This window comes from Nanorana parkeri, unplaced genomic scaffold, assembly GCF_000935625.1.
Source record: "Nanorana parkeri isolate BGI_ZX_2015 unplaced genomic scaffold, ASM93562v1 scaffold1867, whole genome shotgun sequence".
In the NCBI taxonomy this organism is placed as follows: domain Eukaryota; kingdom Metazoa; phylum Chordata; class Amphibia; order Anura; family Dicroglossidae; genus Nanorana; species Nanorana parkeri.
In genome coordinates this window covers 63,319-90,623 of record NW_017308135.1, presented here as the reverse complement: position 1 = coordinate 90,623, position 27,305 = coordinate 63,319, and the positions used below count along the sequence as shown (strand labels likewise).

At 42.9% G+C, this 27,305-nt stretch overlaps 1 protein-coding gene across 1 annotated transcript in view; it reads left to right on the top strand.

Moving 5' to 3' along the window:
- DMGDH (dimethylglycine dehydrogenase) overlaps window positions 1-27,305 on the top strand; it is a 49,517-nt gene extending 22,212 nt beyond the window's left edge. Inside the window, exons 6-16 of the mRNA XM_018571921.1 lie at window positions 5,857-6,105; window positions 7,091-7,289; window positions 8,046-8,215; window positions 11,293-11,446; window positions 13,922-14,087; window positions 16,629-16,759; window positions 19,734-19,951; window positions 20,047-20,204; window positions 20,749-20,808; window positions 24,377-24,511; window positions 27,087-27,305. Of these exons, the coding sequence (XP_018427423.1) occupies window positions 5,857-6,105; window positions 7,091-7,289; window positions 8,046-8,215; window positions 11,293-11,446; window positions 13,922-14,087; window positions 16,629-16,759; window positions 19,734-19,951; window positions 20,047-20,204; window positions 20,749-20,808; window positions 24,377-24,511; window positions 27,087-27,305 (1,859 nt within the window). The remainder of the gene's footprint in view (window positions 1-5,856; window positions 6,106-7,090; window positions 7,290-8,045; window positions 8,216-11,292; window positions 11,447-13,921; window positions 14,088-16,628; window positions 16,760-19,733; window positions 19,952-20,046; window positions 20,205-20,748; window positions 20,809-24,376; window positions 24,512-27,086) is intronic.

Genomic DNA, 27,305 nt, shown 5'->3' with positions numbered 1-27,305 from the left:
CGCATCTTGCCTTCCAGAGCAAAACTCAGCACAGAGAACAACGTTCTCTCAGATTGGAACATGTACAGTATTGAGCAAGCAGCCATTCAAAAATTAAGTTCTGCTATGTTAATGAGAAAATGAGAAACATGTAACAAATATAAAATAGGTGTTATCCCAGTTTAGCTGGAAAAGTGGAAATACACTTTAGGGTTTCGCATCTTGCCTTCCAGAGCAAAACTCAGCACAGAGAACAACGTTCTCTCAGATTGGAACATGTACAGTATTGAGCAAGCAGCCATTCAAAAATTAAGTTCTGCTATGTTAATGAGAAAATGAGAAACATGTAACAAATATAAAATAGGTGTTATCCCAGTTTAGCTGGAAAAGTGGAAATACACTTTAGGGTTCCTCCACACTCACATGGATGCAGCCACCGCAACATAATAATAGCCCTGATATTGTTTAGGTCAGTGGTTCTCAACCTGTGTAACCTCAGGACCCACATTGGTCCTTGGGCATTAAGTCGCGACCCAAGTCGCACTGCAATGGAATGCACGAAGTTAGAGTACCACGCGTTCCAATGCGGGCATACGAGCTGTGGGTGGGAGGTGCGTTTGGGGTATTATTCAAATGAACTGCAACCCAACACACCTCCCACACCTGAATGCAGGGTAGGTGCTATTGCATGGTACTGCATTGCATTAATCGCACGGTACTATGCGACTAACGCACTGTACTAGTGTGAACAGGCTCTCAAAAACCCTGCAGACATACTCAACCACAGACACAATCTCGCACACTCAAAGACATTCTCACACACACATACCCACTCCAAAAAACATTTAATTTGTTTTTAGGTCCACCCAGTCTCCCTACCTTATGAGAACTGTAGTGGATTATCAGCCTAGGGTCCAGTGTGGGCTGCTGAACTGTGACGGAGCTCCATCCATATGTGCATTGCTTGCACAGCTCCTTTGCAAGTGTTGCACTTCTGACGAATAAACTCCACAGTGCGATCGGGGTTGGGTGAAATTAGGGTGCTTTAATATGAACTGCAATAGAATGGAGGACACTCATCACTGAGGGAACAAGTGTGTAACTGACTAAGCAATAATACAGTATAAAAAACATAACAACTGTGCAGGTACAGTACAGAATTATTGTGATTAACATCCAAATGCAGAATCAACATGTGCTGTGTCTGCTGGGAACATCCTCCCCCAAAGCTGCACTAAGGAAGATGCCACCTGTCCTATAATCACACTGCATTTACTTTCACTTGTCACTGGAACATTAGCTAGACCAGTTTAATCTATTATACTCCCAGTTATGCTTATAAGAATCATCTCCCTTACCTGCAATAGAATGGAGGACACTCATCACTGAGGGAACAAGTGTGTAACTGACAGGAAGTTCCCTCAGAAACAAGTAACTAAGTTTCCCTTCCCACTTACAGTGCAGCAGGTGCTCTGGTAAATGTGTCCTCTCTCTACCAACAGGATTTTAGCTTGGAGTGTTACTGTGTCCTCTCTGTCAAAACAGGAGTTTAGCTTAGAGTGTCAATGTGTCCTCACTAAGAGAACCTTAACATGTTATTAGAATATTATTTTGGGAGTGTCTATGTTTACATTCTTTACACTCTCCTTTGCAAGCCCTGTAGAGGTGCCGGGAGCCAGAATGTGATGTCACTCTGGTCCAGGCACCTCTATAGGACACGCGAGGAAGCTGTAAGCAATGCATGTATGGGGGGAGCTCCCTCGCGGCCATAGCCCCATCCCACCTCAATCTCACACTCGGTACCGGGCAGCATATTTTAAATGGTTGCTTGGCACGAGTACTGACGGTGCTGCGCTGTGGGAAAGCAGAGAAGCATCTCACCTAGAAAAGTGAAAGACATGCGGCGACCCACTAAACAGGGGGTCGCGACCCACTTTTGAGTCACGACCCACCAGTTGAGAACCAAGGGTTTAGGTGATAGTGAAGGCTTGTCACTGAGTAGTGCAGAGGTCAGTTTGAGAAAGGGCATAGTAAACAGAGAAAGATGGGAATCCATAAAAAAAGTGTGCTGACATCTTTTGTATACAATTATTGTATTGTATACAGTTTATGTGTGCAGGGGATGTTCTGACAAAACTGAAGGTACACTTCAGTCAGTCATTTGTGTTAAAAAGTCTTCCTTTTTTCCATCATACCCTGAGGTCATTGCTCTAGGTTGTGGAGCTCTTGTTGTTTTTTGTGTTTTATAGTATGTGTAGTGGTAGCCCAACGAGGAGGGAGGAGCTGATGACATGCTACTCTTCATTTCTAACCCTACTCAACCCTTACTCTGCATTATAGATTATACTAGGGATGCACCGAAATTTCGTCCGCTGAAACATATTGGCCGAAAATGGCACTTTAGGTAAAATGCCGCAAATATCATTTTGTGGCTGAAATTGCGGTGCATCTCTAGTTGCTCTCCTCCCCGCTGGTTTCTGCTCTGTGTCCCCTCTGACACAGCATCCAGCTGGGAGGAGAGAAACGGTCAGGAGGCCAAGCAGGGTGAGGAGGAAAGCGCTGTCAAGCGTGTCACAGGAGGCCGAGCTCTCCTCCTGCACCGCCCCGCTCGGCCTCCTGTGACAGACAGAGAATCAGGATGAAGAGCGGGAAGGAGACAGCTGTCACAGGTGGCCCAGCTGGTGGTGCGAGGAGGACTCAGCTGTCAGCTGTGTCACAGGAGGCTGAGGTCTTCTCCCAGCATCGCCGGCTCAGCCGTATGTGACAGCCTGGAGTCAGGATGGAGAGCGGAGGAATCAGGTTGGAGAGCAATATACAAACACTCAATGATCAGATCGCTGAGTGTTTGTAAATAATTGAGGACATAGTATGTTTACTGTGTCCCCAAATATGAATGAACAGGAAGTGCTCCACATCACTTCCTGTTCACTCATGATTGTGGATATAGTAAACATACTATATCCACAGATTATGATTGGACAGGAACACCCAGTATAGAGGATTCCTTTTCATTTATAACAGGGGCTGCAGAATAAGAGATTTAAGACTTTGTGTTCTCAATCTCTTTTTTTATTTCAAAAGGGAAGTATCAGGGGTCTGTTTGGACCCTCTGATATTTCCCCAAAGCCCCGACAGTAAAGGAAAAAAATAAATAAATAAACATAAAACATAAAAAAAAGAATTTTATAAAGGTTAGAAAAAAATGATTTTTGGTTTCGGCCTTACACATTTTTTAGTTACAGTTCGGTCTGAAAATTCCATTTCGGTGCATCTCTAGGTGATACCTTTGTAAAACTTTTGTTAAAGAGATAAAATTGGTACTTACAAATAATGTTTAAAAACCCCCTTTGTCATATAAAATAACATCCAGGAAGAAACTTGTTCAATCCTCATTGCACAGAAAGAAATATCTGTAATGAATCCTATAAGATAGCATGCAGCCACAGATACATGCTAGAGACACTGGCTGTATGCTGTCTAATACCGTAGGATCCATTACAGGGATGTCTGTTTTTTTTGTAATAAACATTTTAGTAGAAAAAAACTGAACGACGATACAATAACTCAGGATCAGCTCAAGTAAGGATGTTATTTATGATGACAAACCAGTTTTTTTATATCGTTTGTGAATACCAGTTTTCAACCTATCAAAAAATATGTTTGTTTCTTACCAAGCCAAGTTGATTATATTTCCCTTTCTATATTCTTGCTATCAGTGCCAAATAGCAGTCAAAATTAAATTGATTTAAAACTGACATATTTGCACAAAACAGCCTGTCACCAATGTAGAAAATTGATGGAGTAGAAAGCAGCAAATTGATGCATGCCTAAGCATTCCATTGCAGATGACAGGTTATCTTTAGTACTTGCTAGCATGTATCTTATCTCATCTGCTATATGGTATATTCAATTACTAGCTGTGATTGCAGTGTACTACCACTGATCATTCATCAACCTTTATGCTAGGAACAGTATGAATTTCATAAACTAGTATTTAAAAGTTATTCATAAAACAGTTTTAAAATATTGTTCATTTAAATTAAATAAATACATTAAAATTGCATTAAAGGAGAACTATGGGGTTAAGGCTTTTCCTCATAGTTCTCCTTAGGGTAACGGGAGGACACAAACTAGGCTCCTCCCGTCACCTCCCCTCACCCTAGGCTCAGTATACCGCGAGCTGTAGCTCACGGTATACTGAGACGCCGCAGTATACCGCTAGTCTCTGCTCGCAGTATACTAAGACGCCGCAGCTGGAGCGGATCCCGACAATTATGTCTGGATCCGCCCAGCTGCGTGACTGACAGCTGGCTCTGCCTATCTAGAGGCAGAGCCAGCTGTACCTGCCCCCTCCCCCGTCTGTTCCACCAGTCAGCGCTGGCGGATCGGAGCCGGGAGGGGGAAATCCAGCCCCTCCCCTGTCACGGCAGAGAGCCGTGACAGGACCGTGAGGTGAGCGAACGCCGGTATGTGTTCGCTCACCTCCCGATCTACTGAGCCGATCTGTGACAGTCTCATTGTCACAGGTCGGCTAGAACTATGAGGTGAGTGAAAAGCACTCACCTCATAGTTCTCCTTTAAGTGAATAAATGAATTACCAGATGATCTAGCTAACCAGAGTAATAAGAAAACATAAAAAAGAATGATGGATGCCTTATGCAAGACAATATGAATGCAGGGATTCTGAATATGAAATAAGAAATGTGTAATGGTAGAAGACCCTGCAAGTGTTGTCTTAGTGCAGCTTTTACTATGTTTGTGTTGCCTCCCATTTGGATTCATGTCTATGTAGCATCGGTGCCAAGTAGAGCTGGCGTCATGTTTCGTGGCTTGGAACAGCTAAAATGTTTAGTGAAGTCTATTCAGAGCCAAGATCAGGCAGCAGAACCAGATTTAACTGGATCAGACAGCTTCTGAGCTGCCCCAACAGCTTTAGAGTCTTTCAGAAAATTCATTGTGTGATTAGCTGCAGTCCCCAAAATGATACATAGCATATCATCAAGTCCCAACCAGTTACATATCAGCACCATTGACTTAGAAATGTTACAATGATACAAAACTGGAGAAAAGCATTATGTAATGTACTGCAATAATGCATTGGAGGAACTAAGCTAGGCACAGTGTGAACCTTCCACCCACCCAGTGCAAATGACAGGGGCTCATTCACATAGGCATAGAGGTCCATGTAGGCAGATCTCTGCACCCGGAGGTGTTGCGTACAGCCTGCCTATGCAAATCAATGGCAGGCTGTGCGCTTGTAAATGCAGCTCCGAGTGTGCACAATCATACAGCATGTATGGATATTTAGGGTGTAACATGAAACGTGATCACATTCCCCAGCCCTCAACCGACCCCCTTTCCAGAAATGTGGGGTGCTCTGTTTGGTGTTGGGCTTCTGTTTTCTGATTTGAATTTGCACAAATGTGCATGGCTTCACTCGCACAACGGCATCATCCATTCACAGATCGATTCAAAGGAATTAATTGCGGCAGAGGGACTTGAAGATCTCAGTGGAGCACAAGCAGTCATTCAGCAAACACCTAGTATGTTTATCAATCAATACCCGGCATTCTCTGATTGTACAAGGGATGATGAGGTTACAGTAAGTAAGCATACAAGCCTCAGGTGCTCATTGTTCCTCACAGAAAGCATATAAGAAATAGAGAAATAATATAAAAAATATATATATTTTCCAAAATTAGATGTCATCTGTGGTCTGCATCACTAGAAATGTTTGGCCACCAGTGGCTGAGCAGTTACAAGATGGGCAAATCTATAATTTTCTGTTTTCTATCAATGAAGATTTGTACTCTGACTAGCTAAGCAATTTCTGTGCTGTTCATTTAATTAGCATCTGACATTGTATTTATCTTCTAGGCTTCTGGGCACGAGAGGTTGGAAAGTTGATAGGCCTGGAACATCCTCTTATACCAGTGCACCATCAGTATGTGGTTACTGGTACCGTCCCAGAGGTGAAAGCTTTAAAGAAGGAACTCCCAGTCCTCCGGGATTTGGAGGGATCATATTATTTACGCCAAGAAAGGGATGGACTTTTATTTGGACCATATGAAAGCCAAGAAAAAATGAGACTGCAAGATTCCTGGGTAACAAATGGAGTCCCACCAGGTAATACCTCATACATGAGTTGACACATTAAATTATACCTGTGGCTGGGCTGTGGACAGTAAGGTACTTTCATATTCTGAACAAGCAGTAATATAAGTACTCACTGACATCTTTAGCTGTAGACACTGTGGAGCAATTATTCCTCAAGTTTCAGACCACAACCACTGGAGTCCTTATCTCTCAACAGCTCCCCTCCCCGTTCCCTCCTCTCAGAGCATGTGCTCTGTGGTTACATTAGAGATGATAAAACTAGAAGGCTGCAGAGTCACTGCTGGGAGGAAGGCGCTAAGCTACAGAGAGAACAAAGTGTGTAGGCAAGGTGGTGTGGGCCAGATCTTTTTTTTTTTGCCTTTTGTAAAAGCAGTAAAGTGATGAACCATTTTGGAATTCTCCAGATCATCTTCTTATATTTATAGGAGTTAGATGTATGAGTGGTGATCACCAGGACTAGGTGGCGTTTAGCTGTGAAGTTATATGCAGACAGTGATCCTTTGAGGCAGCTTCTCCTAGTGTGTGTTTAACGTGAATCTGTGCTTTGCCAATGCAGGGCAAATCAATGAGTTTACTTTAATGCCCACCTCACCTGCTGCGTATACTTTCCTTGCTTTCACTTGCCTGATGCTTCATTCAGTCATGAGGAGTGAGGGAGAGTTAGCCTGTGTGCTCCAAGTTACAACTTGGAACTTGCTCAGGGCTGAGGACTCTTTTTCTGTTCTTGGTGACTGAGTAGCGTATTACCAAGCACCCCTGCTTCTATGTGGGAGGAAGGCACATGGGTCACACTCTGTACATACCTGGAAGTACTGGATATTTTTCTCTGCTCCCAGTAGCCAAATGAAGCAGCAGCAGAGTTAAGGGAAGATATGTGCTGCTGATGTGGCTGCCATTAAAGTGAACCTGTTTTACAATACATTAGTAGTTATTGTGTTAAAACTGTTGGCCACAACCCAGGTTAGCCTGCAACTAATACTCTACGTTCCTGTAGGTTTTGGGAAGGAATTGTTTGAATCTGATCTAGACAGAATTATGGAACATGTAGAAGCGGCAATGGACATGGTTCCTGTGCTAAGAAATGCTGATATTATCAATATAGTTTCTGGACCCATAACATACTCTCCAGATATCCTTCCAATGGTAGGGCCACATCAAGGTGTCCGAAATTACTGGGTGGCTGTAGGCTTTGGGTAAGTGAATAGAGTAAGTTTGTTTTTTGATGTCAAGACTCTTTAGAAAATGTCTGTTTTAGGTTCCCCTTATTAAATACTGAATCCCCCTCCCCTGCCCACATTTATAAATGCCGCATAACATGCAGGAGCCTCTTCTCGTGAGATTTTGGATCCTCAACACTCTCAGGATCTCACGGGAGGAATGGTAATGTCCCCGCAGCCTAGGAGCTGTGAATGACATTAGGATGTAAGGCAAGTATACTTTTACATTTTTCTCCAGTCTTTTTTCTACAACTTTATTGCAATTATTACACAAGGTGGTGGCAGTACTGAATAAACAGACCTTGGATTTGGGTTCAAGGTCCACTTTAAGTGGTTAAAGCTTCCTTTAAGCCAAGTTTACACTGTCAGTGGTGTGGGTAAATTCTCTATGCATTCTACTAGAGCTATTTATCAAAGGGCAGCTGACACCGCGTTGTACCCTGCACCCTTTTGTGAAAAGTGGCTATTTATGCATGGTTTTTAAAAACACTCTAGGCTGTCCTGGCTGTGCTGGGGGTAGAAGGAGGACCTTTAAAGACTGATTACACATTACGTCACCTCATCCAATGCAGAATATCTTTATATTAGCAAACTGATTGATCACCTTAATTGGCCTATATCCCTATTCCGTGTTCATGATTGTGATTGCGATATGGTATTTATTTTTATATATTTAACTAGAAAAGCTGCCCAGTACCTTTTACTATCATTATATTTTGTTTCTGATGGTAGGTATGGCATCATTCATGCTGGAGGCATTGGTAAGTTCTTAAGTGACTGGATCCTGAGTGGAGAGCCTCCTTTTGATCTCATTGAAGTAGACCCAAACAGATATGGCAGATGGACCACTGCACAGTATACAGCACTGAAGGCAAGAGAGTCATATGGATTCAACAACATTGGTACGACTTCTTGGTACTGATAAAAATAGGTATAACTAAAGAATGCTTGCCCTTCTTGTCTACGAGCATAGGCCTAAAAAGAATTACTCAGCCCATCTACATCGGTTTGTTTAGAGTTTGTTTAAAGTCCTTATTTTTCTTTGGTTGTCCTGGAGTCAGTAATGTGTCAATGAGCACTAACTCCTGCATTTACCATAGAAAGCAATCTGTGGAGGCACATACATAGAAAATTGGGAAGAAAGTGTTCAGTTGGTAAAGTCATAAGAGAAATAAGAGGATTGCCACTGTTGACTTACTTCTGACAGTGCTAGTTGCTTTGCTGTTATGATGACCCACTGCTTTTAATATTTTCTCAGTCCCATACTCCAGTTATATGTAGGAGCCGGCATGCTGCAAGGTAAAATTTTATACTTTGCAGCAGCCCCCCACACATAACACCAGAGGCGTAGCAAGGTCATGGCGCACCCGGGGCAAGTCTTCCATTAGCGCCCCCCTCACACACAACCCCCCCTACAAACCAAACCATAGTTCAGTGCTCTGGACCAATTGTTCCCCTTCCTAGGTTTGCCCCTCCGGGGCACCACAGAGGTGAGGCTTCAAATGGCCTAATTCTCCAGTGCTGCTTTTTTAATTTAGGAGCCACTTCTGGGCTCACTTCTATTTTCCTGGCACTGCCCCTTCTAATCTGTAATGTAGAAGAGACTTGAATGAAGTGATTTCAAGCCTCACCTCCATGGTGGTTCAGGAGGGGTGCTACCACACCAAAAGAAGAAAGCACAGAAGCGGATCAAATTAGGAGAATGCTGATTAAGTACTTGATTCTCCTTAAAATTTGCATCTTACCGATCTTACCCCATTTATTTATTTATTTACTTTTTTCACTTAACTTTTTTGCTATCACTCAAGAACTAACAAGCCCATGTGATAGCATTTAGAGGTGACAGGTTCTTTTTATGGAACCTGTTACCTGTCAGAAATTTTGATTTATACAACGCACCGGGTGTGTAAATTATCATTATAAAGGTGGGTGTTATGCAGTGGCGTAGCGGGGATGCATTTGCCCACGGGCGCCGGGCTAAGGGGGCGCTACCACAGGAGCTCGAGCACAGTACTGTACTGGAGCTCACATTTAGCCCTGCTTGTCCAAAGCAGGGCTAAATGTGAAAAGAAATTACCTGCCCGGAGCCCGGAACTGCATGTTTCGGGCGTCCCGGGCGTCAGGCGATACGAATTTCACACCCCTGTGGTAGCACCCCCTCAGCCCGTCGCCCGTGGGCAAATGCATCCCCGCTACGCCACTGCATAACACCCAGCTTTATAATGATAATTTACACACCCGGTACGCTGTATAAATCAAAATTTATTTTCTGGGATTGGCTTTAAACTATTAATGGTCATATGTGAATTAGTTTGTGTTTATGGTGCTCTATAATTGGTTCAAAACACTTCATGCAAAAGAGTAATTTCAATCTACCATGGTTATAATGAAAGAATCATTTCTGCGTCATTTAAGGAAAATATGGCAGGATCTAATTGGCTGCACTTCCTTTTTATGGTTACCAGTCTTAATGTACTGTATTTCAAACATACTTCTGAACTGATTAATGTTTATGTTCAGTAGCTGGTTTCTCTTTAAGTAGTGTTGTCTATTTAACAACCAAAAAAGCTGCTGACAGGTGTGATGATCAGGTACTTGAAGAAAAATAGTGTCCATGCTCTTCCCTAATGTTGGGTTAGTGATGGGCCTATAGGCAGGGCCGCTATCAGGGATGTACGGCAATACCAATGTAACTGACAGCCCACTGACAGCGATTGAGGTGGAGGAGGCCAGGCCCCAGCAGCGCCGGTCCAGAGGCAGGAGAGGCCGGGCACCAGCAGTAGCAGGTAAGGAGCTGCATGTGCAGGGAAAGGGCACCCGACCAGCCCACTTGAGAGCCTGCAGAGCCTATAATAGAGAGTCTCAGATGGGAGAGAGTCTCAGATGGGCTGTGCAGGATCTATGGTGTGCTCTGCATGGTCACTCTCAGATGGGCTGCGTGGGGTCTCAGGTGGGCTCTGCAGGATCTAAGGTGGGTCCTGAGTCCAGTGCGTTACTAAGCCCCGAGTCCAGTGCGTTACTAAGCCCCGAGTCCAGTGCGTTACTAAGTCCCGAGTCCAGTGCGTTACTAAGCCCAGGGTCCAGTGCGTTGCTAAGTCCAGGGTCGGGTGCGTTCCTAAGCCCAGGGTCCAGTGCGTTCCTAAGCCCAGGGTCCAGTGCGTTCCTAAGCCCAGTTTCCAGTGCGTTCCTAGGCCCAGGGTCCAGCGTCTGTCTGCTGATCTGCAATGCTGTACAATGTATTGCTGGGATTTGTAATCCCCCTACAGCCGGTGCCATTCTGTATTAGAGTTAAGCTCCTCTGTACAGAGACTAATGTGATTGGCTTAGTGTTCTCTATACAGCCCTGTGGTATATGTCAGAGCTATATAAATGTATAATAATAGTGTGAGACTGTGAGGGACCACAAGTACCAGCATGCCATTAACACGCAGGGGAGGCTATTCATATAGGCTGTATGGGGCCCCATGATTTCTAATGCCAGCCCTGCCCATAGGAATGTATTGGGGGGAGCACAGGCAAGTTCCAACACTACCAAAAAATGTCAGAGGTTTTCTCCAATCAGAGCAACCCAGCATTCATGCAGAATGAGGAAACTAAATGCTGCTACAGTGAGTATATGCAGACAGTGTCTGCCCTTTATAGACCTAAGAGGTCAATGGAGACTGCCATTACTCACATTCCCCTGCTTCATTTGACGACAGTACTTCTCTAATATCAACTCAAATATCCTCCAAGTCCCTGACCTGGAACAAGAATGCAGCTAGTAAAGTCAGATCTCCTGATCGGTATTCTTGTTGCAGTGCAGTGCCTGAGAATGTAGTGAAGGCTTTTGATCAGCATAACAATCTGCAAATGAGCGTTATCAAAACGACTATTCTGCAGTGACAGCAGCCATATTTTCTCAGCATGGTTTTTGTGTAAATAATTCCCTTTTTTTAATGACTGGAATGTGAAATGAAATATGTGTATTTTTATTTAGTTGGTTATCCCAAAGAAGAGAGATTTGCAGGAAGGCCAACAGAAAGGGTGAGTGGAATTTACGAAGAGCTGAAGACAAAATGTTCTATGGGCTTCCACGCAGGATGGGAACAACCTCATTGGTTCTACAAGCCTGGCGATGATACTGCATACAAGTAAGTGTTCATCTTCTGAGGCCAAATTTAGGAAACTGAATTAAGAAAATTCTAAAAAACTAAAAGTTAGTAAATAATTGCCACTGATCCGTAGAGGTATCATGTGCACATACCTGAGCACCAAGTCTTTTCCCATACTGAGCAGTATAATGGTTAGAACAGAATATCAAGGTTCACAGGAGTGAATGGACACAGTGTTGTCATCATCATCGATGCCTTTGTGTACTGAACCATCAACTGTTCATCATAAACATTTTGCAGATGTACAGAAGCAAATAATCAAAGGCCCACTATAATGAAAAATAATATATTCTGAGAACTGTATGGGCATAATACCTGTAATGATAATATTCAGTAAATCAGGGGTGCCCACAATTTTTTGTGTTGAGATCTACTTTTCAAATGACGAGCTACATGAGATCTACCAACGAAAAAAAAACTCCCTCGCTCTCTCTCTCCTGGCTCTCTTTCCTTTCTCTCCTGGCTGTCTCTCCTCACTCTCCTGGCTGTCTCTCCTTGCCCATCCTCCTGGCTATGTCTCCTCTCTCCACTGGCTGTCTCTCCTCACATTTTCTCTCCTGGCTGTCTCTCCTCTCTCTCTTTCCTGTCTGTCTCTCCTTGCTCTCTCACCTTGCTGTATTTTGCAAACAGTGTAGTGCAACAGGCTGTGTAAACTAATATTCTTTGATGTAATACATTGCACTTCAACCACCAGAAATGTGCCAGGGAGCATGGCTCAGCAGACTCAGGCTAATAGGTAACCATGTGTGCAGCGAAATAAATATACCAAAATGAAATAAAGGGGCCGCCATTCACACCCTTGCTGATCTACCAGCATCAGCTTTGAGAGCTACTGGTAGATCACGATCTACCTAATGGGCACCCCTGCAGTAAATACATTTCCTATTTTATTGCACACGCCTTTTTTTCATATTTGTCTCCACTTTTATATGCGGATCCATCTGTCCAGGAAACATTACAGTTACATGGGTTGAGACAAACCATATAATCACCAACAGGGATGCTTATAAAGCTCAGCTTTTTATATGGTTTTAAAACTTTTTTCAAAAGAATTTTTTTTAAAAATACCCGTCAACAGGGTGACAACATTGCTGCATGATTTCACTGCAGAATGGATAGCTTCGTCACCCTGTTACAGGCTGTGGAAAAATTAGAGATCTACTGCCAGGGTTAACAGAAAACTACTGTATGTTCCAGGGGAGAAAAATAAAAACTGAACAATAATTTAAAAGTATGAATTCATTTTATTGAAAGACTGCATCTTATAAAGTGAAGGGAATTTATCAAAACTGGAGCAGACAAAATCTGGAAAAGCTGTGCATGGCAACCAATCAGCTTCCCTCTTTCATTTTCAAATCTTAACTGTACAAACTGAAGAGAGAAGCTGATTGGTCCCCATGCCCAGTTGCTACAGATTTTCTCTGCTCGCTTTGATAAATTCCCCCCAGTGTGTAAAATGTAAATTTCAGCTTTGACCATAATTCTATTTCTAATCCATTGTCAACTGCCAGTGATATTGGGTCTATCTCATCAAATACTATGGGTAGTGAACACATTCATGTGTTCGGGAAACCAGTGCAAAGAGTGAGGATTAAGAAAGTACAAAGTAGAACTCCAGGACATATAATGTTATAGAGAGTGGGGAAGAGTTAGGACATCTGTCAGGTTTTTAAATACTGCATGCTTCTTCATTGGGGAGATTTCCCCTCACTTCTTGTTCCAGAGACACAATAAGAAATGAAATTTTTTTTGCCCAAAGCAGGGAGAGATTCTACCTTTGACAGTTGTCATTAGAACATGTGTCCCTATTGGGAGTATTTCCTACTGCTCTATTTCAGGTAATTGTGTCAGTTTCCTAATTCTTCAGTTCCCTACTGACTCCTTCAGTTTTGGTGACTGCTCCAGTTCCCTACTTCTCCAGTTCCCAATCTACTCCATTTCATTGTATTTATTATTTATTTATTTATTACAAGCATTTATTTACATCCTGCACGTTCACATCAGTCCCTGACCTCAAGGAGCTTACAATCTATGGTCCCTACCTCACATACATACTGGGCAAATTTAGACAGGAGCCAATTAAACTTCCAGCATATCTTTGGAGGGAGAACATGCAAACTCTTTGCAGATAGTGTCCTGACTGGGATTTGAAACGGGTACCCCTAGTGCCTACTGCTCAAGTTCTGGTGACTGCTCCAGTTCCCTACTGCTGCATTTCTGGTAACATTTTCCTTTTCACATTTCCCCCTAGTGATCACTGTCACTGGGACAGGAAATAAGGAGAAACTCCCAAATCAAGACATCAATAAAAACTTAGCCTTCCACAATCCAAAAAAACTGTCTGTAATTAACATTAAGGATACTATCAGTGTATCTCTAATTCTACAATATTCAGAAAAGTCCATTTTCCATTTATTTGACTTCACTTTTTTATATCCATTTCTCTCCCACTAGACCAAGCTTCCGGAGGACAAATTGGTTTGAGCCGGTGAGACGAGAGTATAAACAGGTCATGGAGAAGGTGGGAGTCATTGACCTGACTCCATTTGGAAAGTTTACTGTGAAAGGAAAGGATGCCATTCAATTACTGGACCATCTTTTTGCCAATATCATTCCACAGGTACGTGATTTTGTTGGGTTATTTAACTACTTGCTGACCGAGGTGTTAACCCCCCTTCATGTCCAGGCCATCTTTCAGTATTCAGCAATGCAATATTTTGACTGACATTTATTCCATCATAAAACACTGTACTGAAATTAATTTTATAACATTTTTTAGGGACAGATAGAGCTTTCTTTTGGTGGTATTTAATCACCACTGGGATTTTTATTTTTTACTATATAACGAAAATAGTACCAAAAAGTTTGAAAAAAACCTGTTTTCCCTATTTTATGTTGAAACATTTATTATCACCCAGATTTTTGGTAAAATATAAAAGACGGGGTCACGTCGGGTAAATAAATGTCCAAAGACCTGTAGCACACCTTACCGGAATTCCCATTGGAAAAAGTGGGTGTTCGCAGTGACTGCGGATGGCGCCGCATCAAGCCTGATGAAGGGGACCCTGCGTGGCTCCAAAAGCGCTTGATTCTACTTTGAGTGACTTCTGAAAAATAAAAATGAAGATTCACTGAATATTGACGTGTTTGTCATGTTGGTGTGCTGGTGACATCTCTTCACAACAAACGTCGGGTAAATAGACACCAAATATTGTCAAGCTTGAAAATTGTGCATGCCTGCGAAATCGTAAAAAACTACCATAGCCAAAACTGGTCAAAGGTGACTCTTTAAAAGCTTTCAGTTTAGTGTTAACAGTAATTAATGGCCCTAGAACTATTGTTCACGCTCCGATGTTCGCGGTGATATGTAACATGTGCAACGCAATGGTCATTTTCTCATGTAGGCGCACCCAACGTATGTTTGTGTGTATGTGGGGCGGGGTCCTTTAAAAAATATTTCTTTAGAAAAAAAAAATTCTAAATGTGACTTACATTTTTTTATTTTATTAAACTTTTTTTACAATTAACTTTTTTGCTATCACATAGGGGGCTAAGAAGTCCCCTATGTGATAGCCAATTTTCAGTGACAGGTCCTCTTTATGGAGACATCAGGGGTCTGCTTCACCAGCTTTTCTCTGGCTTCTGTAGCCGGGAATGATAATATGCATCACTTCCTGCATTCAGAGTCCGGCGGGGAGATCAGAGAGAGATTGTGTACCGATATCCCTCTGATCTCCAGTGACAGAGCCGCTGTGCCCACCCGCATCCAAGAAGCCACAGTCCGGACCTTTAATTGCAACGGCCAAACATAAGGTGGTTAATAAGGCAAAACAAAGTCCCAAAGTCAGGTAGTCTGTAGCAGGAATTGTGATGTAAATTAATGGCTATCATAACACTGAAATTAGAATTTTTATTGGCTGTTATTGATTGGCACTGAATGTTGCATGCGGCTTGGAAGAGAAAGTATACCGCATTTCTAGTGGGTGCATATTATAGCTAGGGATGCACCGATACCATTTTTTAAGATAGAGTACTTTTCCCTCAAGTACTCACCGATACCAATTACCGATACTTTTTGTGTGTCATGTGACAGTTTTTCTAAAACAATACAGTCTAATGATTTTAAGACAGTAGTAAAGTGCCAGGGCTCGGTCGCAGATGTGACCTCTGCGACCCTGGTAGTTCTGCCACTGACTCCAAGCTGTATAGGGACTACAAATCCCAGCAATACATTATACATCAATGCAGAATAATACCATCAGCTATAGAGGACTACAAATTCCAGCAATACATTGTACAGCAATGCAGGATAATATAAAGCTAGATACTCTATGTTGCTCACCAGGGCTGTACGGGGTCTCACCAGGGCTGTATGCGGTCTCATCAGGGCTGTGTGCGCCATCTCACCAGGGCTGTGTGCGGCATATTGGGAGGCTGTGCGGTCTCACCAGGGCTGTATCCGTTGTCTCAGGAGGTTGTGCGGGTGTGGGCGGTGGGAAGGAAGAGGATGACATGTGCGGGCTGGCGCCTTAATCAGCCACTGCAAGGTTCCCACATGGCTGCAGCCAGGTCCCGAGCAAGCGTGGGACCTTATGGCAGTCGTATGTATTTCCATAGTTTTTGTTATTTTACTTTATATAGAGATCTGTAATGGAAGCTCTGTATTTCAATTAGTCTCATTTAACTTCCATGTTGAATAGATGTTGAGATAAGCTATCATCCTAAAAGGAGTGTATTCAAAGACTTGCTAGGTGAGAAGGATCAGTAAAGCACAACCACTGTGAAAAACCCCCCCAATATATTTCCTTTAAACAGGATGTAATTATGTTATTTTCAACAATACACAAAGCTGACCTTTATTGCAAGTACTGTTGTACTTGGCCACCCACCAGCTTGCAGGTTACATGTGAATAATGGGATTAGGGACTCGTTATAATGAGCAATAAAAAGTAGGATCCTGCAGGACACAGAAATCTCTATCTTTTTTATCTCTTAAGATAGCTATATACATACAGTATACTATATACATATTCCTTTGTGTCTGCATTGGTGAGTGGTGAACATTCATTTCAGGTAGCAACTCATCTTTGGACACCAATGTCTAGTATAATGATATGTGTTCATGTCTTCAGGAAAAATAATTGATACTCTGTGTGTACAGGTGGGCTTCACAAATATTAGCCACATGCTGACCCCCAGAGGCCGGGTCTATGCTGAGCTTACCGTGTCCCATTTGTCTCCGGGAGAGTTCCTGTTGATCACTGGCTCTGGATCTGAACTGCATGATCTCAGGTGTGTCCAGCATTTTATTCGGTATACACTTCTGTTTGGCTAGTTAACAAGTGGCATTAGCTTGGGCATCCTTGTAACACACTTCTTACCCATCATATAAAACCCCTGTATACGCTGCTACATGTGAGGCCCGGGCTAATTTTTATATAGAAAGGGGCCCTAAGTGGGATCCCTTGAGCTGAAGTATAAAACTGGTTAAGGGGCCAGAATAAGGGGCTTCAGGTGAATATAGAAAAGTAAGCTGAAGAGTCTCGTCCTGTTATTGGCAATATATTATTAACCTATTATTAACCTAAAAACCTGTTTTTGTAATTTATCAATATGTGTTTATATGTATAAATTATTATATGCATTCCAATGAAATATTGTCCTAAATGTGATGGATATGTACATTTTCTTTATAAGTCTTTGTACCAGTCAGTATCCAATGTCATTAAAGAGCTCCATTCAGTGCTCTGGTACTTGGGCTCAGCAGTGAGTACAAACAGCATTTCATACAACCCTGCATGCAGAACAATCTCCACTAATCACAGGAAAGCCCTGGATGGGACTTGAGAGAAGACTTTTGGCATGTGTATAAAGCAAAATAATTTTTTGAACAAATCAGTTGTATTGTTGGTGGGTAAAGTTCCTCTCTAAGCCCTGAAGAAGAGACCTTCGAACCCTCAAAACATGATGGCTGTTTTGTGTTGTCTTTTTGTGAACAAATTATTATTATTATACAGGATTTATATAGTTTGTGCAGTTTGCCAACAGTTTGTGCAGCACTATGCAAAATGGAGGGAGACAATACAGTCAACAATACAATTTCAATACAGGAGGGTGAGGAGGGCCCAGCTTACAATATCAATATTAAAGCTGTTGAACTCTCAGACATTTGTTTGGACCGGCTACTTTGCCAATAGTCGAATAAAATGTTGTATGTAAGAAGCTACTGTATGTTGTATGTAAGAAACTTTGGGCTGACTCAGCTCACCAGGCTCCACATTTGGTGGAACAGATTCTTCAAAATATACAGCACATCCAAAAAATCAGCCAGGTTAAAAACATATCAACATGTAAGTGCATTAATAATCCCCTCTGAGAGACGATCCATAGAATGAGCGGTCTATGACCACTTTATATAAAAATGGTGCTTTATAAAGTCTGGGGTAGAGTAAGTGTCTAAATTGGATTACTCTATGCTGAAGCTCTTTTAAAGGTTGTGAGTTGCACCACTGCTCAGTGAAGACTTTATGTATTAAAGTATATTACAGATTTTGCAGCCAAATTAAGGTAACACATATTTAATATTTGTTATGTTTCACATTCACATAATTAAACAACATAAAAACACTGGATTTTGTTCTGGAATGCAATGGGAGTGGGTAGGCTAATGGTTACAATAATTACCCTGTCTGTACTGGGCTGGTAAAGCTCATTATTAGTTGCAAACTGTATTTGAAAACGGTCGGTCCTAACAAAAGGTAAAAGATCTGGAACCTTGGCTTCTATGCAGAAGCGTAGCAAGAAATCACAGGGCCCCATAGCAAAATTTTTGACCCCCCAAATGGCACCCCCCACTAAAAAAGAAAGTACCTACCTCCAGAACACCTTCCCGTGCCTGCGCCATCTCCGTCTCCTTCTCTTCAGCTCTGCTCCTGTTGGCTCTGACGTCAGAGCCGAAGAAGAGATCACTCCGCCGCTCACTACTGCAGAGCCCACAATAGACTCCGCACAGCCCACCAGAGACCCTGCAAAGCCCACCTGACACCCTGCACAGCCCACCTGAGACCCCGCACAGCCCACCTGGGACCCCGCACAGCCTACCTGAGACCCAACACATACTAGAGACCCTGGAGAGCCCACCTGAAACCCCACACAGCCCACCTGAGAGTGACCCTGCAGAGCCTACCATAGACACCGCAGAGACCACCCAAAACCCCGCATAGCTCCCCTGAGACCCCGCACAGCCCACCTGAGACCCGACACAGCCCACCCGAGATCTTGCAGTGCCCACCTGAGACCATGCACATACCAGAGACCCCACACAGCACACCTAAGATCAACCCTGCACAGTCAACCATGCACAGCCCACCTGAGACCCCACACAGCCCACCTGAGACCCGGCAGAGCCCACCTGAGACCCCGAATAGCCCACCTGAGATCCCACAGAAACTACCTGACACCCCGCACATACCAGAAACCCCGCACAGCCCACCAGAGAGTGACCCTGCAGAGCCAAACCATAGACCTCGCAAAGCCCATCTGAGACCCCACGTAGCCCACCAGAGTCACCCTGCAGAGCCCACCATAGATCTTGCACAGCCCACCTGAGAATCTCTATGGTGGGCTCTGCAGGGTCCCTTTCCCTGCACATGCAATTCCTCTTATCTGTCATACGCTGCTGGGTCCTGGCCTACCCACTGCCAGACCAGCGTTGCTGGGCCCCCGGCCTCATTTACCACCGCCGCCGTACCGGCACTGCTGGGCCCCGGCCTCCTGCGCTGCCGGACCAGCTCTGCTGGGTTGCGGTCTCCTGACCAGGCCCCTCTCTCCCTCGTGCCCCATAGAGACCGGCTGGGTCGCTATGTTGGTAGTTAGGCCACTGCTTCTATCATTGTATGTTAATGAAGGTTACAAGTACTTGTCAAAATGCCCTGTATCGGGCCCGATTCCGATGCTAGCATCGGTATCGGGACATCCCTAAAGGGGAGCTCTGTCTTTTTTTTAGGACAGTCAGGAGTTAGCAAAGGCCTGCAAAATAGAGATTTCTAAAAGGTAAAAAAAAATATATTTTTAATTATTTTTAGATATTATGTAGGAATGGGAATACATAACAAACATATATAGTGAGGGTTTTCTCAATTGTGCCTGCAAAAATGGATATACAATTTAAGCCAAGTTATATCCTTTCATTCGTATGTACAAAGCAGATGCAGCTTTCTCTCCTCACATGCACTATATGGCACTGACATGTTTCCTGTGTTTGCAGATGGATAGAAGAGGTGGCAGCCCAAGGCCAGTACAGTGTGGAAATCAGCAATGTGACAGATGAGGTTGGAGTTCTAGGTGTGGCAGGACCACTCTCCAGAAAGGTTCTCCAGAAGCTGACCTCTGAAGATTTGAGCGAAGAAGCCTTCAAATTTCTACACAGCAGAAGAATGAACATTGCTGGAATCCCTGTAACTGCCATACGGATATCTTATACAGGTGAGGATGTGTTAGAATATACTGTATATTTATGATTATCATTTGACAGGCCCCAGGTCTCCAATAATGGGGAATATTATGCTGTGTGCTCCTAGGTGAACTGGGCTGGGAGTTGTACCACAAGAGGCAGGACACCAATGCGCTCTATAGTTGCATCATGCAGGCCGGTCAGGAGGAAAGCATTGATAACTTTGGCACTTACGCCATGAATGTACTAAGACTGGAGAAAGCGTTTCGTGCCTGGGCGGCAGAGGTAAGACTATCTCTGAGTATTATTCTCTTTTCAAGTATGTTTTCTTTGTAGCAGTTTATGATATTACTTGTTTTCGTGATCAGTCCACCACAGTTTTCAATCAACAGCTATTCATGTTTTGTGGAGCCATAACACTGGTCAAATCCAAGTTGCATGGTAGTTAATGTAGCTACAACATTTAGAGCTACTATCTATTTTTGCCTTTTGTTGAGAATTATAGCTCATGGTTTCTGGCTTCTTAAAATAACCTGCTTGGCACTATATTGGGCTAACATGCTCCTAAACATTACAGTAGGCTGTCTGTGCCTCTGTTGTACAGGCTGTGACAAGTGTGCATGCCTTGAAATTGAAGAATGGAGATCCCTCAGAAACTTCCCAGGAGATGTCAAATAACTGTTAACACCCCCCCCCGCATCTAACTTAAAACTTACATACATATGTTTTGTGTGGATAGATCCTTTAAGCTGATTTTTTTTTTTGTATTGTAGCAGTTGTACAGTATATCAGTGAGCTCTACTAATCATGAATATTATATTTTGTCCAGATGAACTGTGACACAAACCCACTGGAGGCCGGGCTACAATATTTTATAAAGTTAAACAAGGTAAGTGAAAAACGTATATATGTGTAAATGACTACTGCTGCTAATAATACTATATACCAGGAGTAGTGAATTCAAATTTAAGGAGGTACGGTGAGCAAAATTTTCATCGAGCCGATGGTCACTCAGTCCGTTTCTGGACCACGGTCCGCGATTTTTGGCTGCATTCACTCCAGCAGTTGCAATACAACGCACAGCGGCTGGTGTGTTTACCAAGATCAATCCCAACTCATCGCACTTAAAAAAAAAAAAATTGTTAGAACTTTATTGAAATATCACAAGCGGCATTTCATTAAGTTCTGTAGGCAAAGCCCACTGTGATGCTGTTGTACCCCACTGTGGCTGGCTTCACTGGAAAAAAAATACAGCATTCATCAGAGTGCTTCTTACATCATTTGTCCCCATCAGATTGCCCCCTTACATCAGTTGCCCCCTTACACCAGTTGTCCCCATCAGAGTGCCCCCTTACATCAGTTGACTGTCCCCTTCAGAGTGCCCCCTTACATTAGTTGTCCCCATCAGAGTGCTCCCTACATCAGTTGTTCCCATCAGAGGGCTCCCTACATCAGTTGTTCCCATCAGAGAGCCCCCTTAGATTCACTGTCCCCTTAAGAGTGCCCCCTTACATTAGTTCTCCCCATTGGAGTGCCCCCTTACATCACTTTTCCCCATCAGAGAGCCTCCTTAGATTCGGTGTCCCCTTCAGAGTGCTCCCTTACATGAATTGCTGGCCATCGGAGTGCCCCCGCACATTAGATGCCCCATCAGTTGTCCCTATAAGAGAGCCCCCATACATCAGTTGTCCCATCAGAGAGCCCCCATACATCAGTTGTCCCATCAGAGAGCCCCCATACATCATTTGTCCCCATCAGAGTGCCCCCTTACATCAGTTGTCCCCATCAGAGTGCCCCCTTAGGTTCACTGTCCCCTTCAGAGTGCCCCCTTACATCAGTTGTTCCCATCAGAGAGCCCCCTTAGATTCGCTGCCCTCTTCAGAGTGCCCCCTTACATCAGTTCTCCCCATTGGAGTGCCCCCTTACATCGGTTTTCCCCATCAGAGAGCCCCCATACATCAGTTGTCCCCATCAGAGTGCCCCCTTACATTATCTGCTACAATCTGAGTGTCCTGTTACATTAAATAATGTTGGAAATCTGGACCCCCGCATTACATCCAAAGGCGTCAGCTGCACTCACAAGCTCTGAGCCGCTGATCTCGGGGGGGCGTCGGCTTAACGCGGATGCTCAGACCTGCCGATCGGGTCCACGAATTTCGCTGCCAATTGCAACTGTGCGGGGAAGCAGAGCTTTGCCTGTAAATGATCTGGAACTGCTTCCTGGAACATGCGCAACACAGTCAAAAAACCTGTGAAATTTCTGTACCCAATCACCTCTTCTGCGCTTGCGCAGACATGGTCCAGATTTTTAACAAAGTTCAGTATTCGGTTACAACAACAGCGCTGTAAGAGGATGACAGGCGGGGATGGGTGGAGGAAGGAGGCGGGGATGGGAGGAGCCGAGAGGCAGGGCAAACTTTAGACTGCATGATGATACTCTTCCATCCTCCCTTAATGCTGGGTGAGGAATAAAGGTGACGTCAGTGGTTGCTAGGAACGCTACGGTCCTAGCAGCCAATGACTGAGGAGGAATGGGGACCTGTGCTGGGTTATAGCTGGCTGTCAGCCAGCCATAACCTAGTCGCGATCGCCCAGGATAGAACTGCTGCTCGGTCCAAATCTAGACCGCAGTCTGCCATTTAAAGATCCCAGCTGTATAATAATACAAATGTGCTCTTGCATGATGTCTGGCCAGTAGTGTCAGATCGTGTATACTACACTGCCACCTTGTGGCTGCTTCACAATCCTTAGAAAAGAGAAAGAAAAAAAATACAATTGTTGCCCATAGTGACCAATCTGAGTTTAATTTTTTTTTAATTTGAAATGGAGTAACCTGACATTCTCTATTAGGGGCTCTTTGCAGAGGTTCGATAAAATATGGGGTCCATGGTCCAATTCACTAGTTACAGCATCGTCCCCAAATGACATTAACCAGGAGACTGTCCTGTTCATTCTGTGTGATATGTGCATTCCTTTTCTTAACTGTTTCAACTACACTTGCTGTCGACCTTTCTATGTATTTAACAATGAAGGATACAATCCTGTTTTTCGTTTATATAATTTTTTGTATGTGGATGTCACAATGTGTTTGTTGTGTTTTGTATGTTATTTCTTTTTAAAAAAAGTATAAAATTAAATAAAAAGCAGCTTTTTTATGAAAATAAGAATTATGTAAACCTGATTGTTACTGTTGGTAGCCTGGTTGCTACTGACAACACCCCTGCTCATCTTTTTTGGAGCTTTAATGAGCCAGCCCTCCTTCGGTTTACTGTTTCTCTATTTTTTTTACAATACTATTTTTAATACAATTTAAATGGATAATAAATGAAAAGCACATGTAATACAGCCACACCAGCAAATATTATGATGATTCCTCTATACTGTCCTACAGTATCAATGTTATTATATTGCATTGCATTAGATCACATAGTTACATAGTATTTGAGGTTGAATAAAGACATTAGTCCATCAAGTCCAACCTATTAGGATCTCATTCTAGGAGTACCCGTACCCCTGTATATTACGGTCCCTTAAGAAATCGTCCAAAAGTTTCTTGAACAATTCCACATTCTTTGCTGAAATCACCGCCTGTGGCAGTGAGTTCCAGACCCTAACTGATCTTACTGTGAAGAACCCCCTTCGCCCCTTGTGCTGGAATTTTTTTTCCACCAATTTTAGGTGGTGGCCTCTAGTTTTTGTAATGGAGTTAATTTTAAACAGTTTATCGCTAATGTTGCTACCACCATTAAACATTTTGTACATGGAGATCATATCCCCCCTTAATCTCCTCACCTCCAATGTGAACATGTTTAAATTTAGTAGCCTCGTCTCGTAGCTCTGGTCCTCCATACCCCTAATTAGTTTGGTTGCCCTGTATAATATGGAGCTTGTTTAGTATAATTGGACCCAATATTTTATCCCACTGTAATATGGGCCAATATCTTTAAAATTGTGTTAAATTCTCTGTATTGCAAACTATAATCTGTGATAAATGAAAATTCCATTGTTTTATTGTTTTTTTAATCTTTCTTGGTATTGCTTAGTACAGTATATTACCCTATATTTCTTACCCACCTTCATACTTACTTACTTTATTTAACTCTTTCTTTATCCATTTTAAATGATTAATTTATTACATTGAATTGTTTGTTTATTTTTGCAGCCCTTTTGCATTGTTTTCCATTATGATTCTTGTTTGTTCATAACAATTCTTCTGCTTTTATGTTTTAACTTGTATAGTAAGTACATGATTTGTGATCAAACAACACATCTAAGCCTCGCTGAATATTTTAGCAATGCTCTGCTGACACAGTAATGCTTAATATACTTTTTTATGTTGCTTTGATTTTTGTATGGCTTCTAGAGGTAAAGATGTTCAAGTATGTAAATCTCTGCCATGCGGCCATGCTCCTGAACCACCATAGTCATTTATCATCATTCGTTTCCTGTGATTTCAGCAAGCCGACTTTATTGGCAAGCAGGCGCTGCAGGAAATTAAGGAAAAGGGGCTTCGGAGAAAGCTGGTATATCTCACCTTGGAAACGGATAATGTTGATCCTGAGGGAAATGAAAGCATCTGGCACAGTGGGAAGGTGAGAAGAGTTTAATCATTGGAAGTGGATTGGAAATCTTTTCTTTCTGCAACAAGGAAACCTGAACTGAGAGCAGGATGAGCAATCGCAGCATTTTCATAATCATGTTACATAGCAGCTATGTGTTAAATAACAAAACGGTAATAAGTAAATCCATTCTCATATGGCATGCTATGCAGTGCAAATGAGAGTTTTTTTACTTTCCCTTCAAGTTCAGTGAAAATCTTAAGATTTTGTTGAAATGTCACCATTTTGATGAAAAGCAGTTAATGGGGTAAAGCAAAATAAGATGGTTTTTGGTGGTTTTTAAGGGTGCAGTGGGCTTTAAATGGCTCTTGAGGCTTACAGAAGCTCAACCATCCTGCATCTGTTCTTGTGCCAAAAACAACCCCCGTTATCATCATTGTTTATTTATTTTTAAAGGCAAAAAATGGCAGCGTAAAAAAAAAGTAAAGCAGCAGTACATAAAAAACAATTAGAAACACAAAAAAGGAAAATATACAAATAAGACTAAATGAAATAGACTAAACTACTGTAAATTACCCACATAACCTCTAAATACAGTTCACTTATCCAAGGAAAATGAAAGTTTCCACTTTGGTGAAATTTCCAGCTGGCGAAATTGGTAATTTGGCAGTGACATCAAGTTTGCTGTAATTACACGTATTCATGCTCATGTAACCCATATAGAGCTGAAGAGAATGTGGAAGGAGGGTGAAACATAGGTTACCTCAACACCCCCCCTGTGGTCAACAAGTATGGTTGATGAGAGCTGACACATGAACTAAGGGGTGTATTTATAAAATATTCGCATTTGTCCTGCGAAACTGCAAATACATTTGATCTGTGCTAATGGGGGGCAAAAATAAATGTTATTAGTATATTTTCTTCCTTGGTTGAATGTAATTTATTCATTACAGTGAATCAGGAAAATGCAGCATTATGACCAATAGATGGAGCCAAAGATCGTAAGAAATAAATTCTTATATCCTGTGATCCTTAGCTCCACAAATGTCTGATCTTTGTTAGACATTTGTGAACTCAGCCAAGAACTGCGCAGGTACCAGGATTTAAATGGTGCTATCATGTCTCAACAAGCATTTCAGTCCAGGCAGTATATGCTGACCCTGGATAATGTCTGAGCAAAGATGGCGCTGTTCTGGACAGAATAGCAGATGAAGGCGTTGTCATAGGGAGTAAGTACTGCAAGCTCTGTTACGAGGGTAATAAATACCTAGAAGAGTTATATTTACATATTATTTGCCATGAAAAAATATTTCTGGACCGTCTCAAATTATATGGATGTTTTCTGCCTACATATGCTTGTAACAGCTGATGGCTCTATTGTGTTGCTGTTTTAAGGAACTAAGAAGCTAAGAGGAAGCTTTCTGATCTCTAATATCTACAGTGGAACATTCACAAAGTAAAGTCACCGTTGTAGCAGTAAATCAAAGTCAGATGATAGATTTATTCACATGGAGCTGTTTGTAGATTTTCTAAAGATAATGAAAGGGTTCATGTGTATCTCTAGGTCTTCTGGTTTTATACAAACGAGTGAATGGACTTTAAATTACTCATCCACTTAGTGTAAAATGTGGATTTCTGTAAGTGTATACATTTTGTTGTTGGACTGTTTGGAAAATTAAATTTGAAAGGTAAGGCAGGAAAATGTGCTTCTATTGCTCTATAACACTGCACGTTATTCTGTAACAGAACCTTGTGCTTGGCCTTGTTCTGTGCAGTGTGACAGGCAAAGGTTGAATCACAGAGGCAACGGCAATGTGACACATCTGCTTAGCTCCGTTAAACGTGGTTTCTACTGTAGAAATATCTACTAGAGCAGGAGTCATTGGCCAAGTAATTAAAGATGATTTTCTGAGTTCCAATGTACAAGCGAAGGGCAGGTAACTTCAATGTCTCCGTTTAAAGGAGAACTATGGGGTTAAGGCTTTCCCCCATAGTTCTCCTTAGGGTAACGGGAGGACACAAACTAGCGGCCTCCCATCACCCTAGGCTCAGTATACCGCGAGCTACAGCTCGCGGTATACTGAGACGCCACAGCAGCTCGCGGTATGCTGAGACGCCGCAGCTGAAGCGGATCCCGACAATTATGTCTGGATCCGCCCAGCTGCGTGAGTGACAGCTGGCTCTGCCTATCTAGACGCAGAGCCAGCTGTACCCGCCCGCTCCCCCGTCCGATCAGCCAGTCAGCGCTGGCGGAGCGGGGAGGGGGGAATCCAGCCCCTCCCCTGTCACGGCAGAGGGCTGTGACAGGATCGATAGGTGAGCGAACGCTGGTATGTGTTTGCTCACCTCCTGATCTACTAAGCCGACCTGTGACAGTCTCATTGTCACAGGTCGGCTAGAACTATGAGGTGAGTGAAAAGCACTCACCTCATAGTTCTCCTTTAAGGACCAAAGAAATTTCAAGTGTCCAAAGGCACTCTATGTTCAGATGCAGACTGAGAAAACTGAGAGAAGTTCGTCAAATGCTACTTGAATGAACATACTGTTGTAATATGTCTATGGATTTGGCAAACATGGCTTTAATATAAAACAAAATCTTGTTTTTCAGGTTGTTGGCAACACTACATCAGGGACCTACAGTTACAGCTCCAACAAGAGCATGGCTTTTGCCTATGTGCCTATAGAGCTCAGTACAGAAGGACAGAAACTTGAGGTGGAACTTTTAGGAAAGAATTACCCTGCTACAATAGTCAAGGAGCCCCTTGTGTTTACCGAGCCAACCAGGAACCGCATGCAGCAAAAAAGTGGCGGCACTAGAAACAATTGA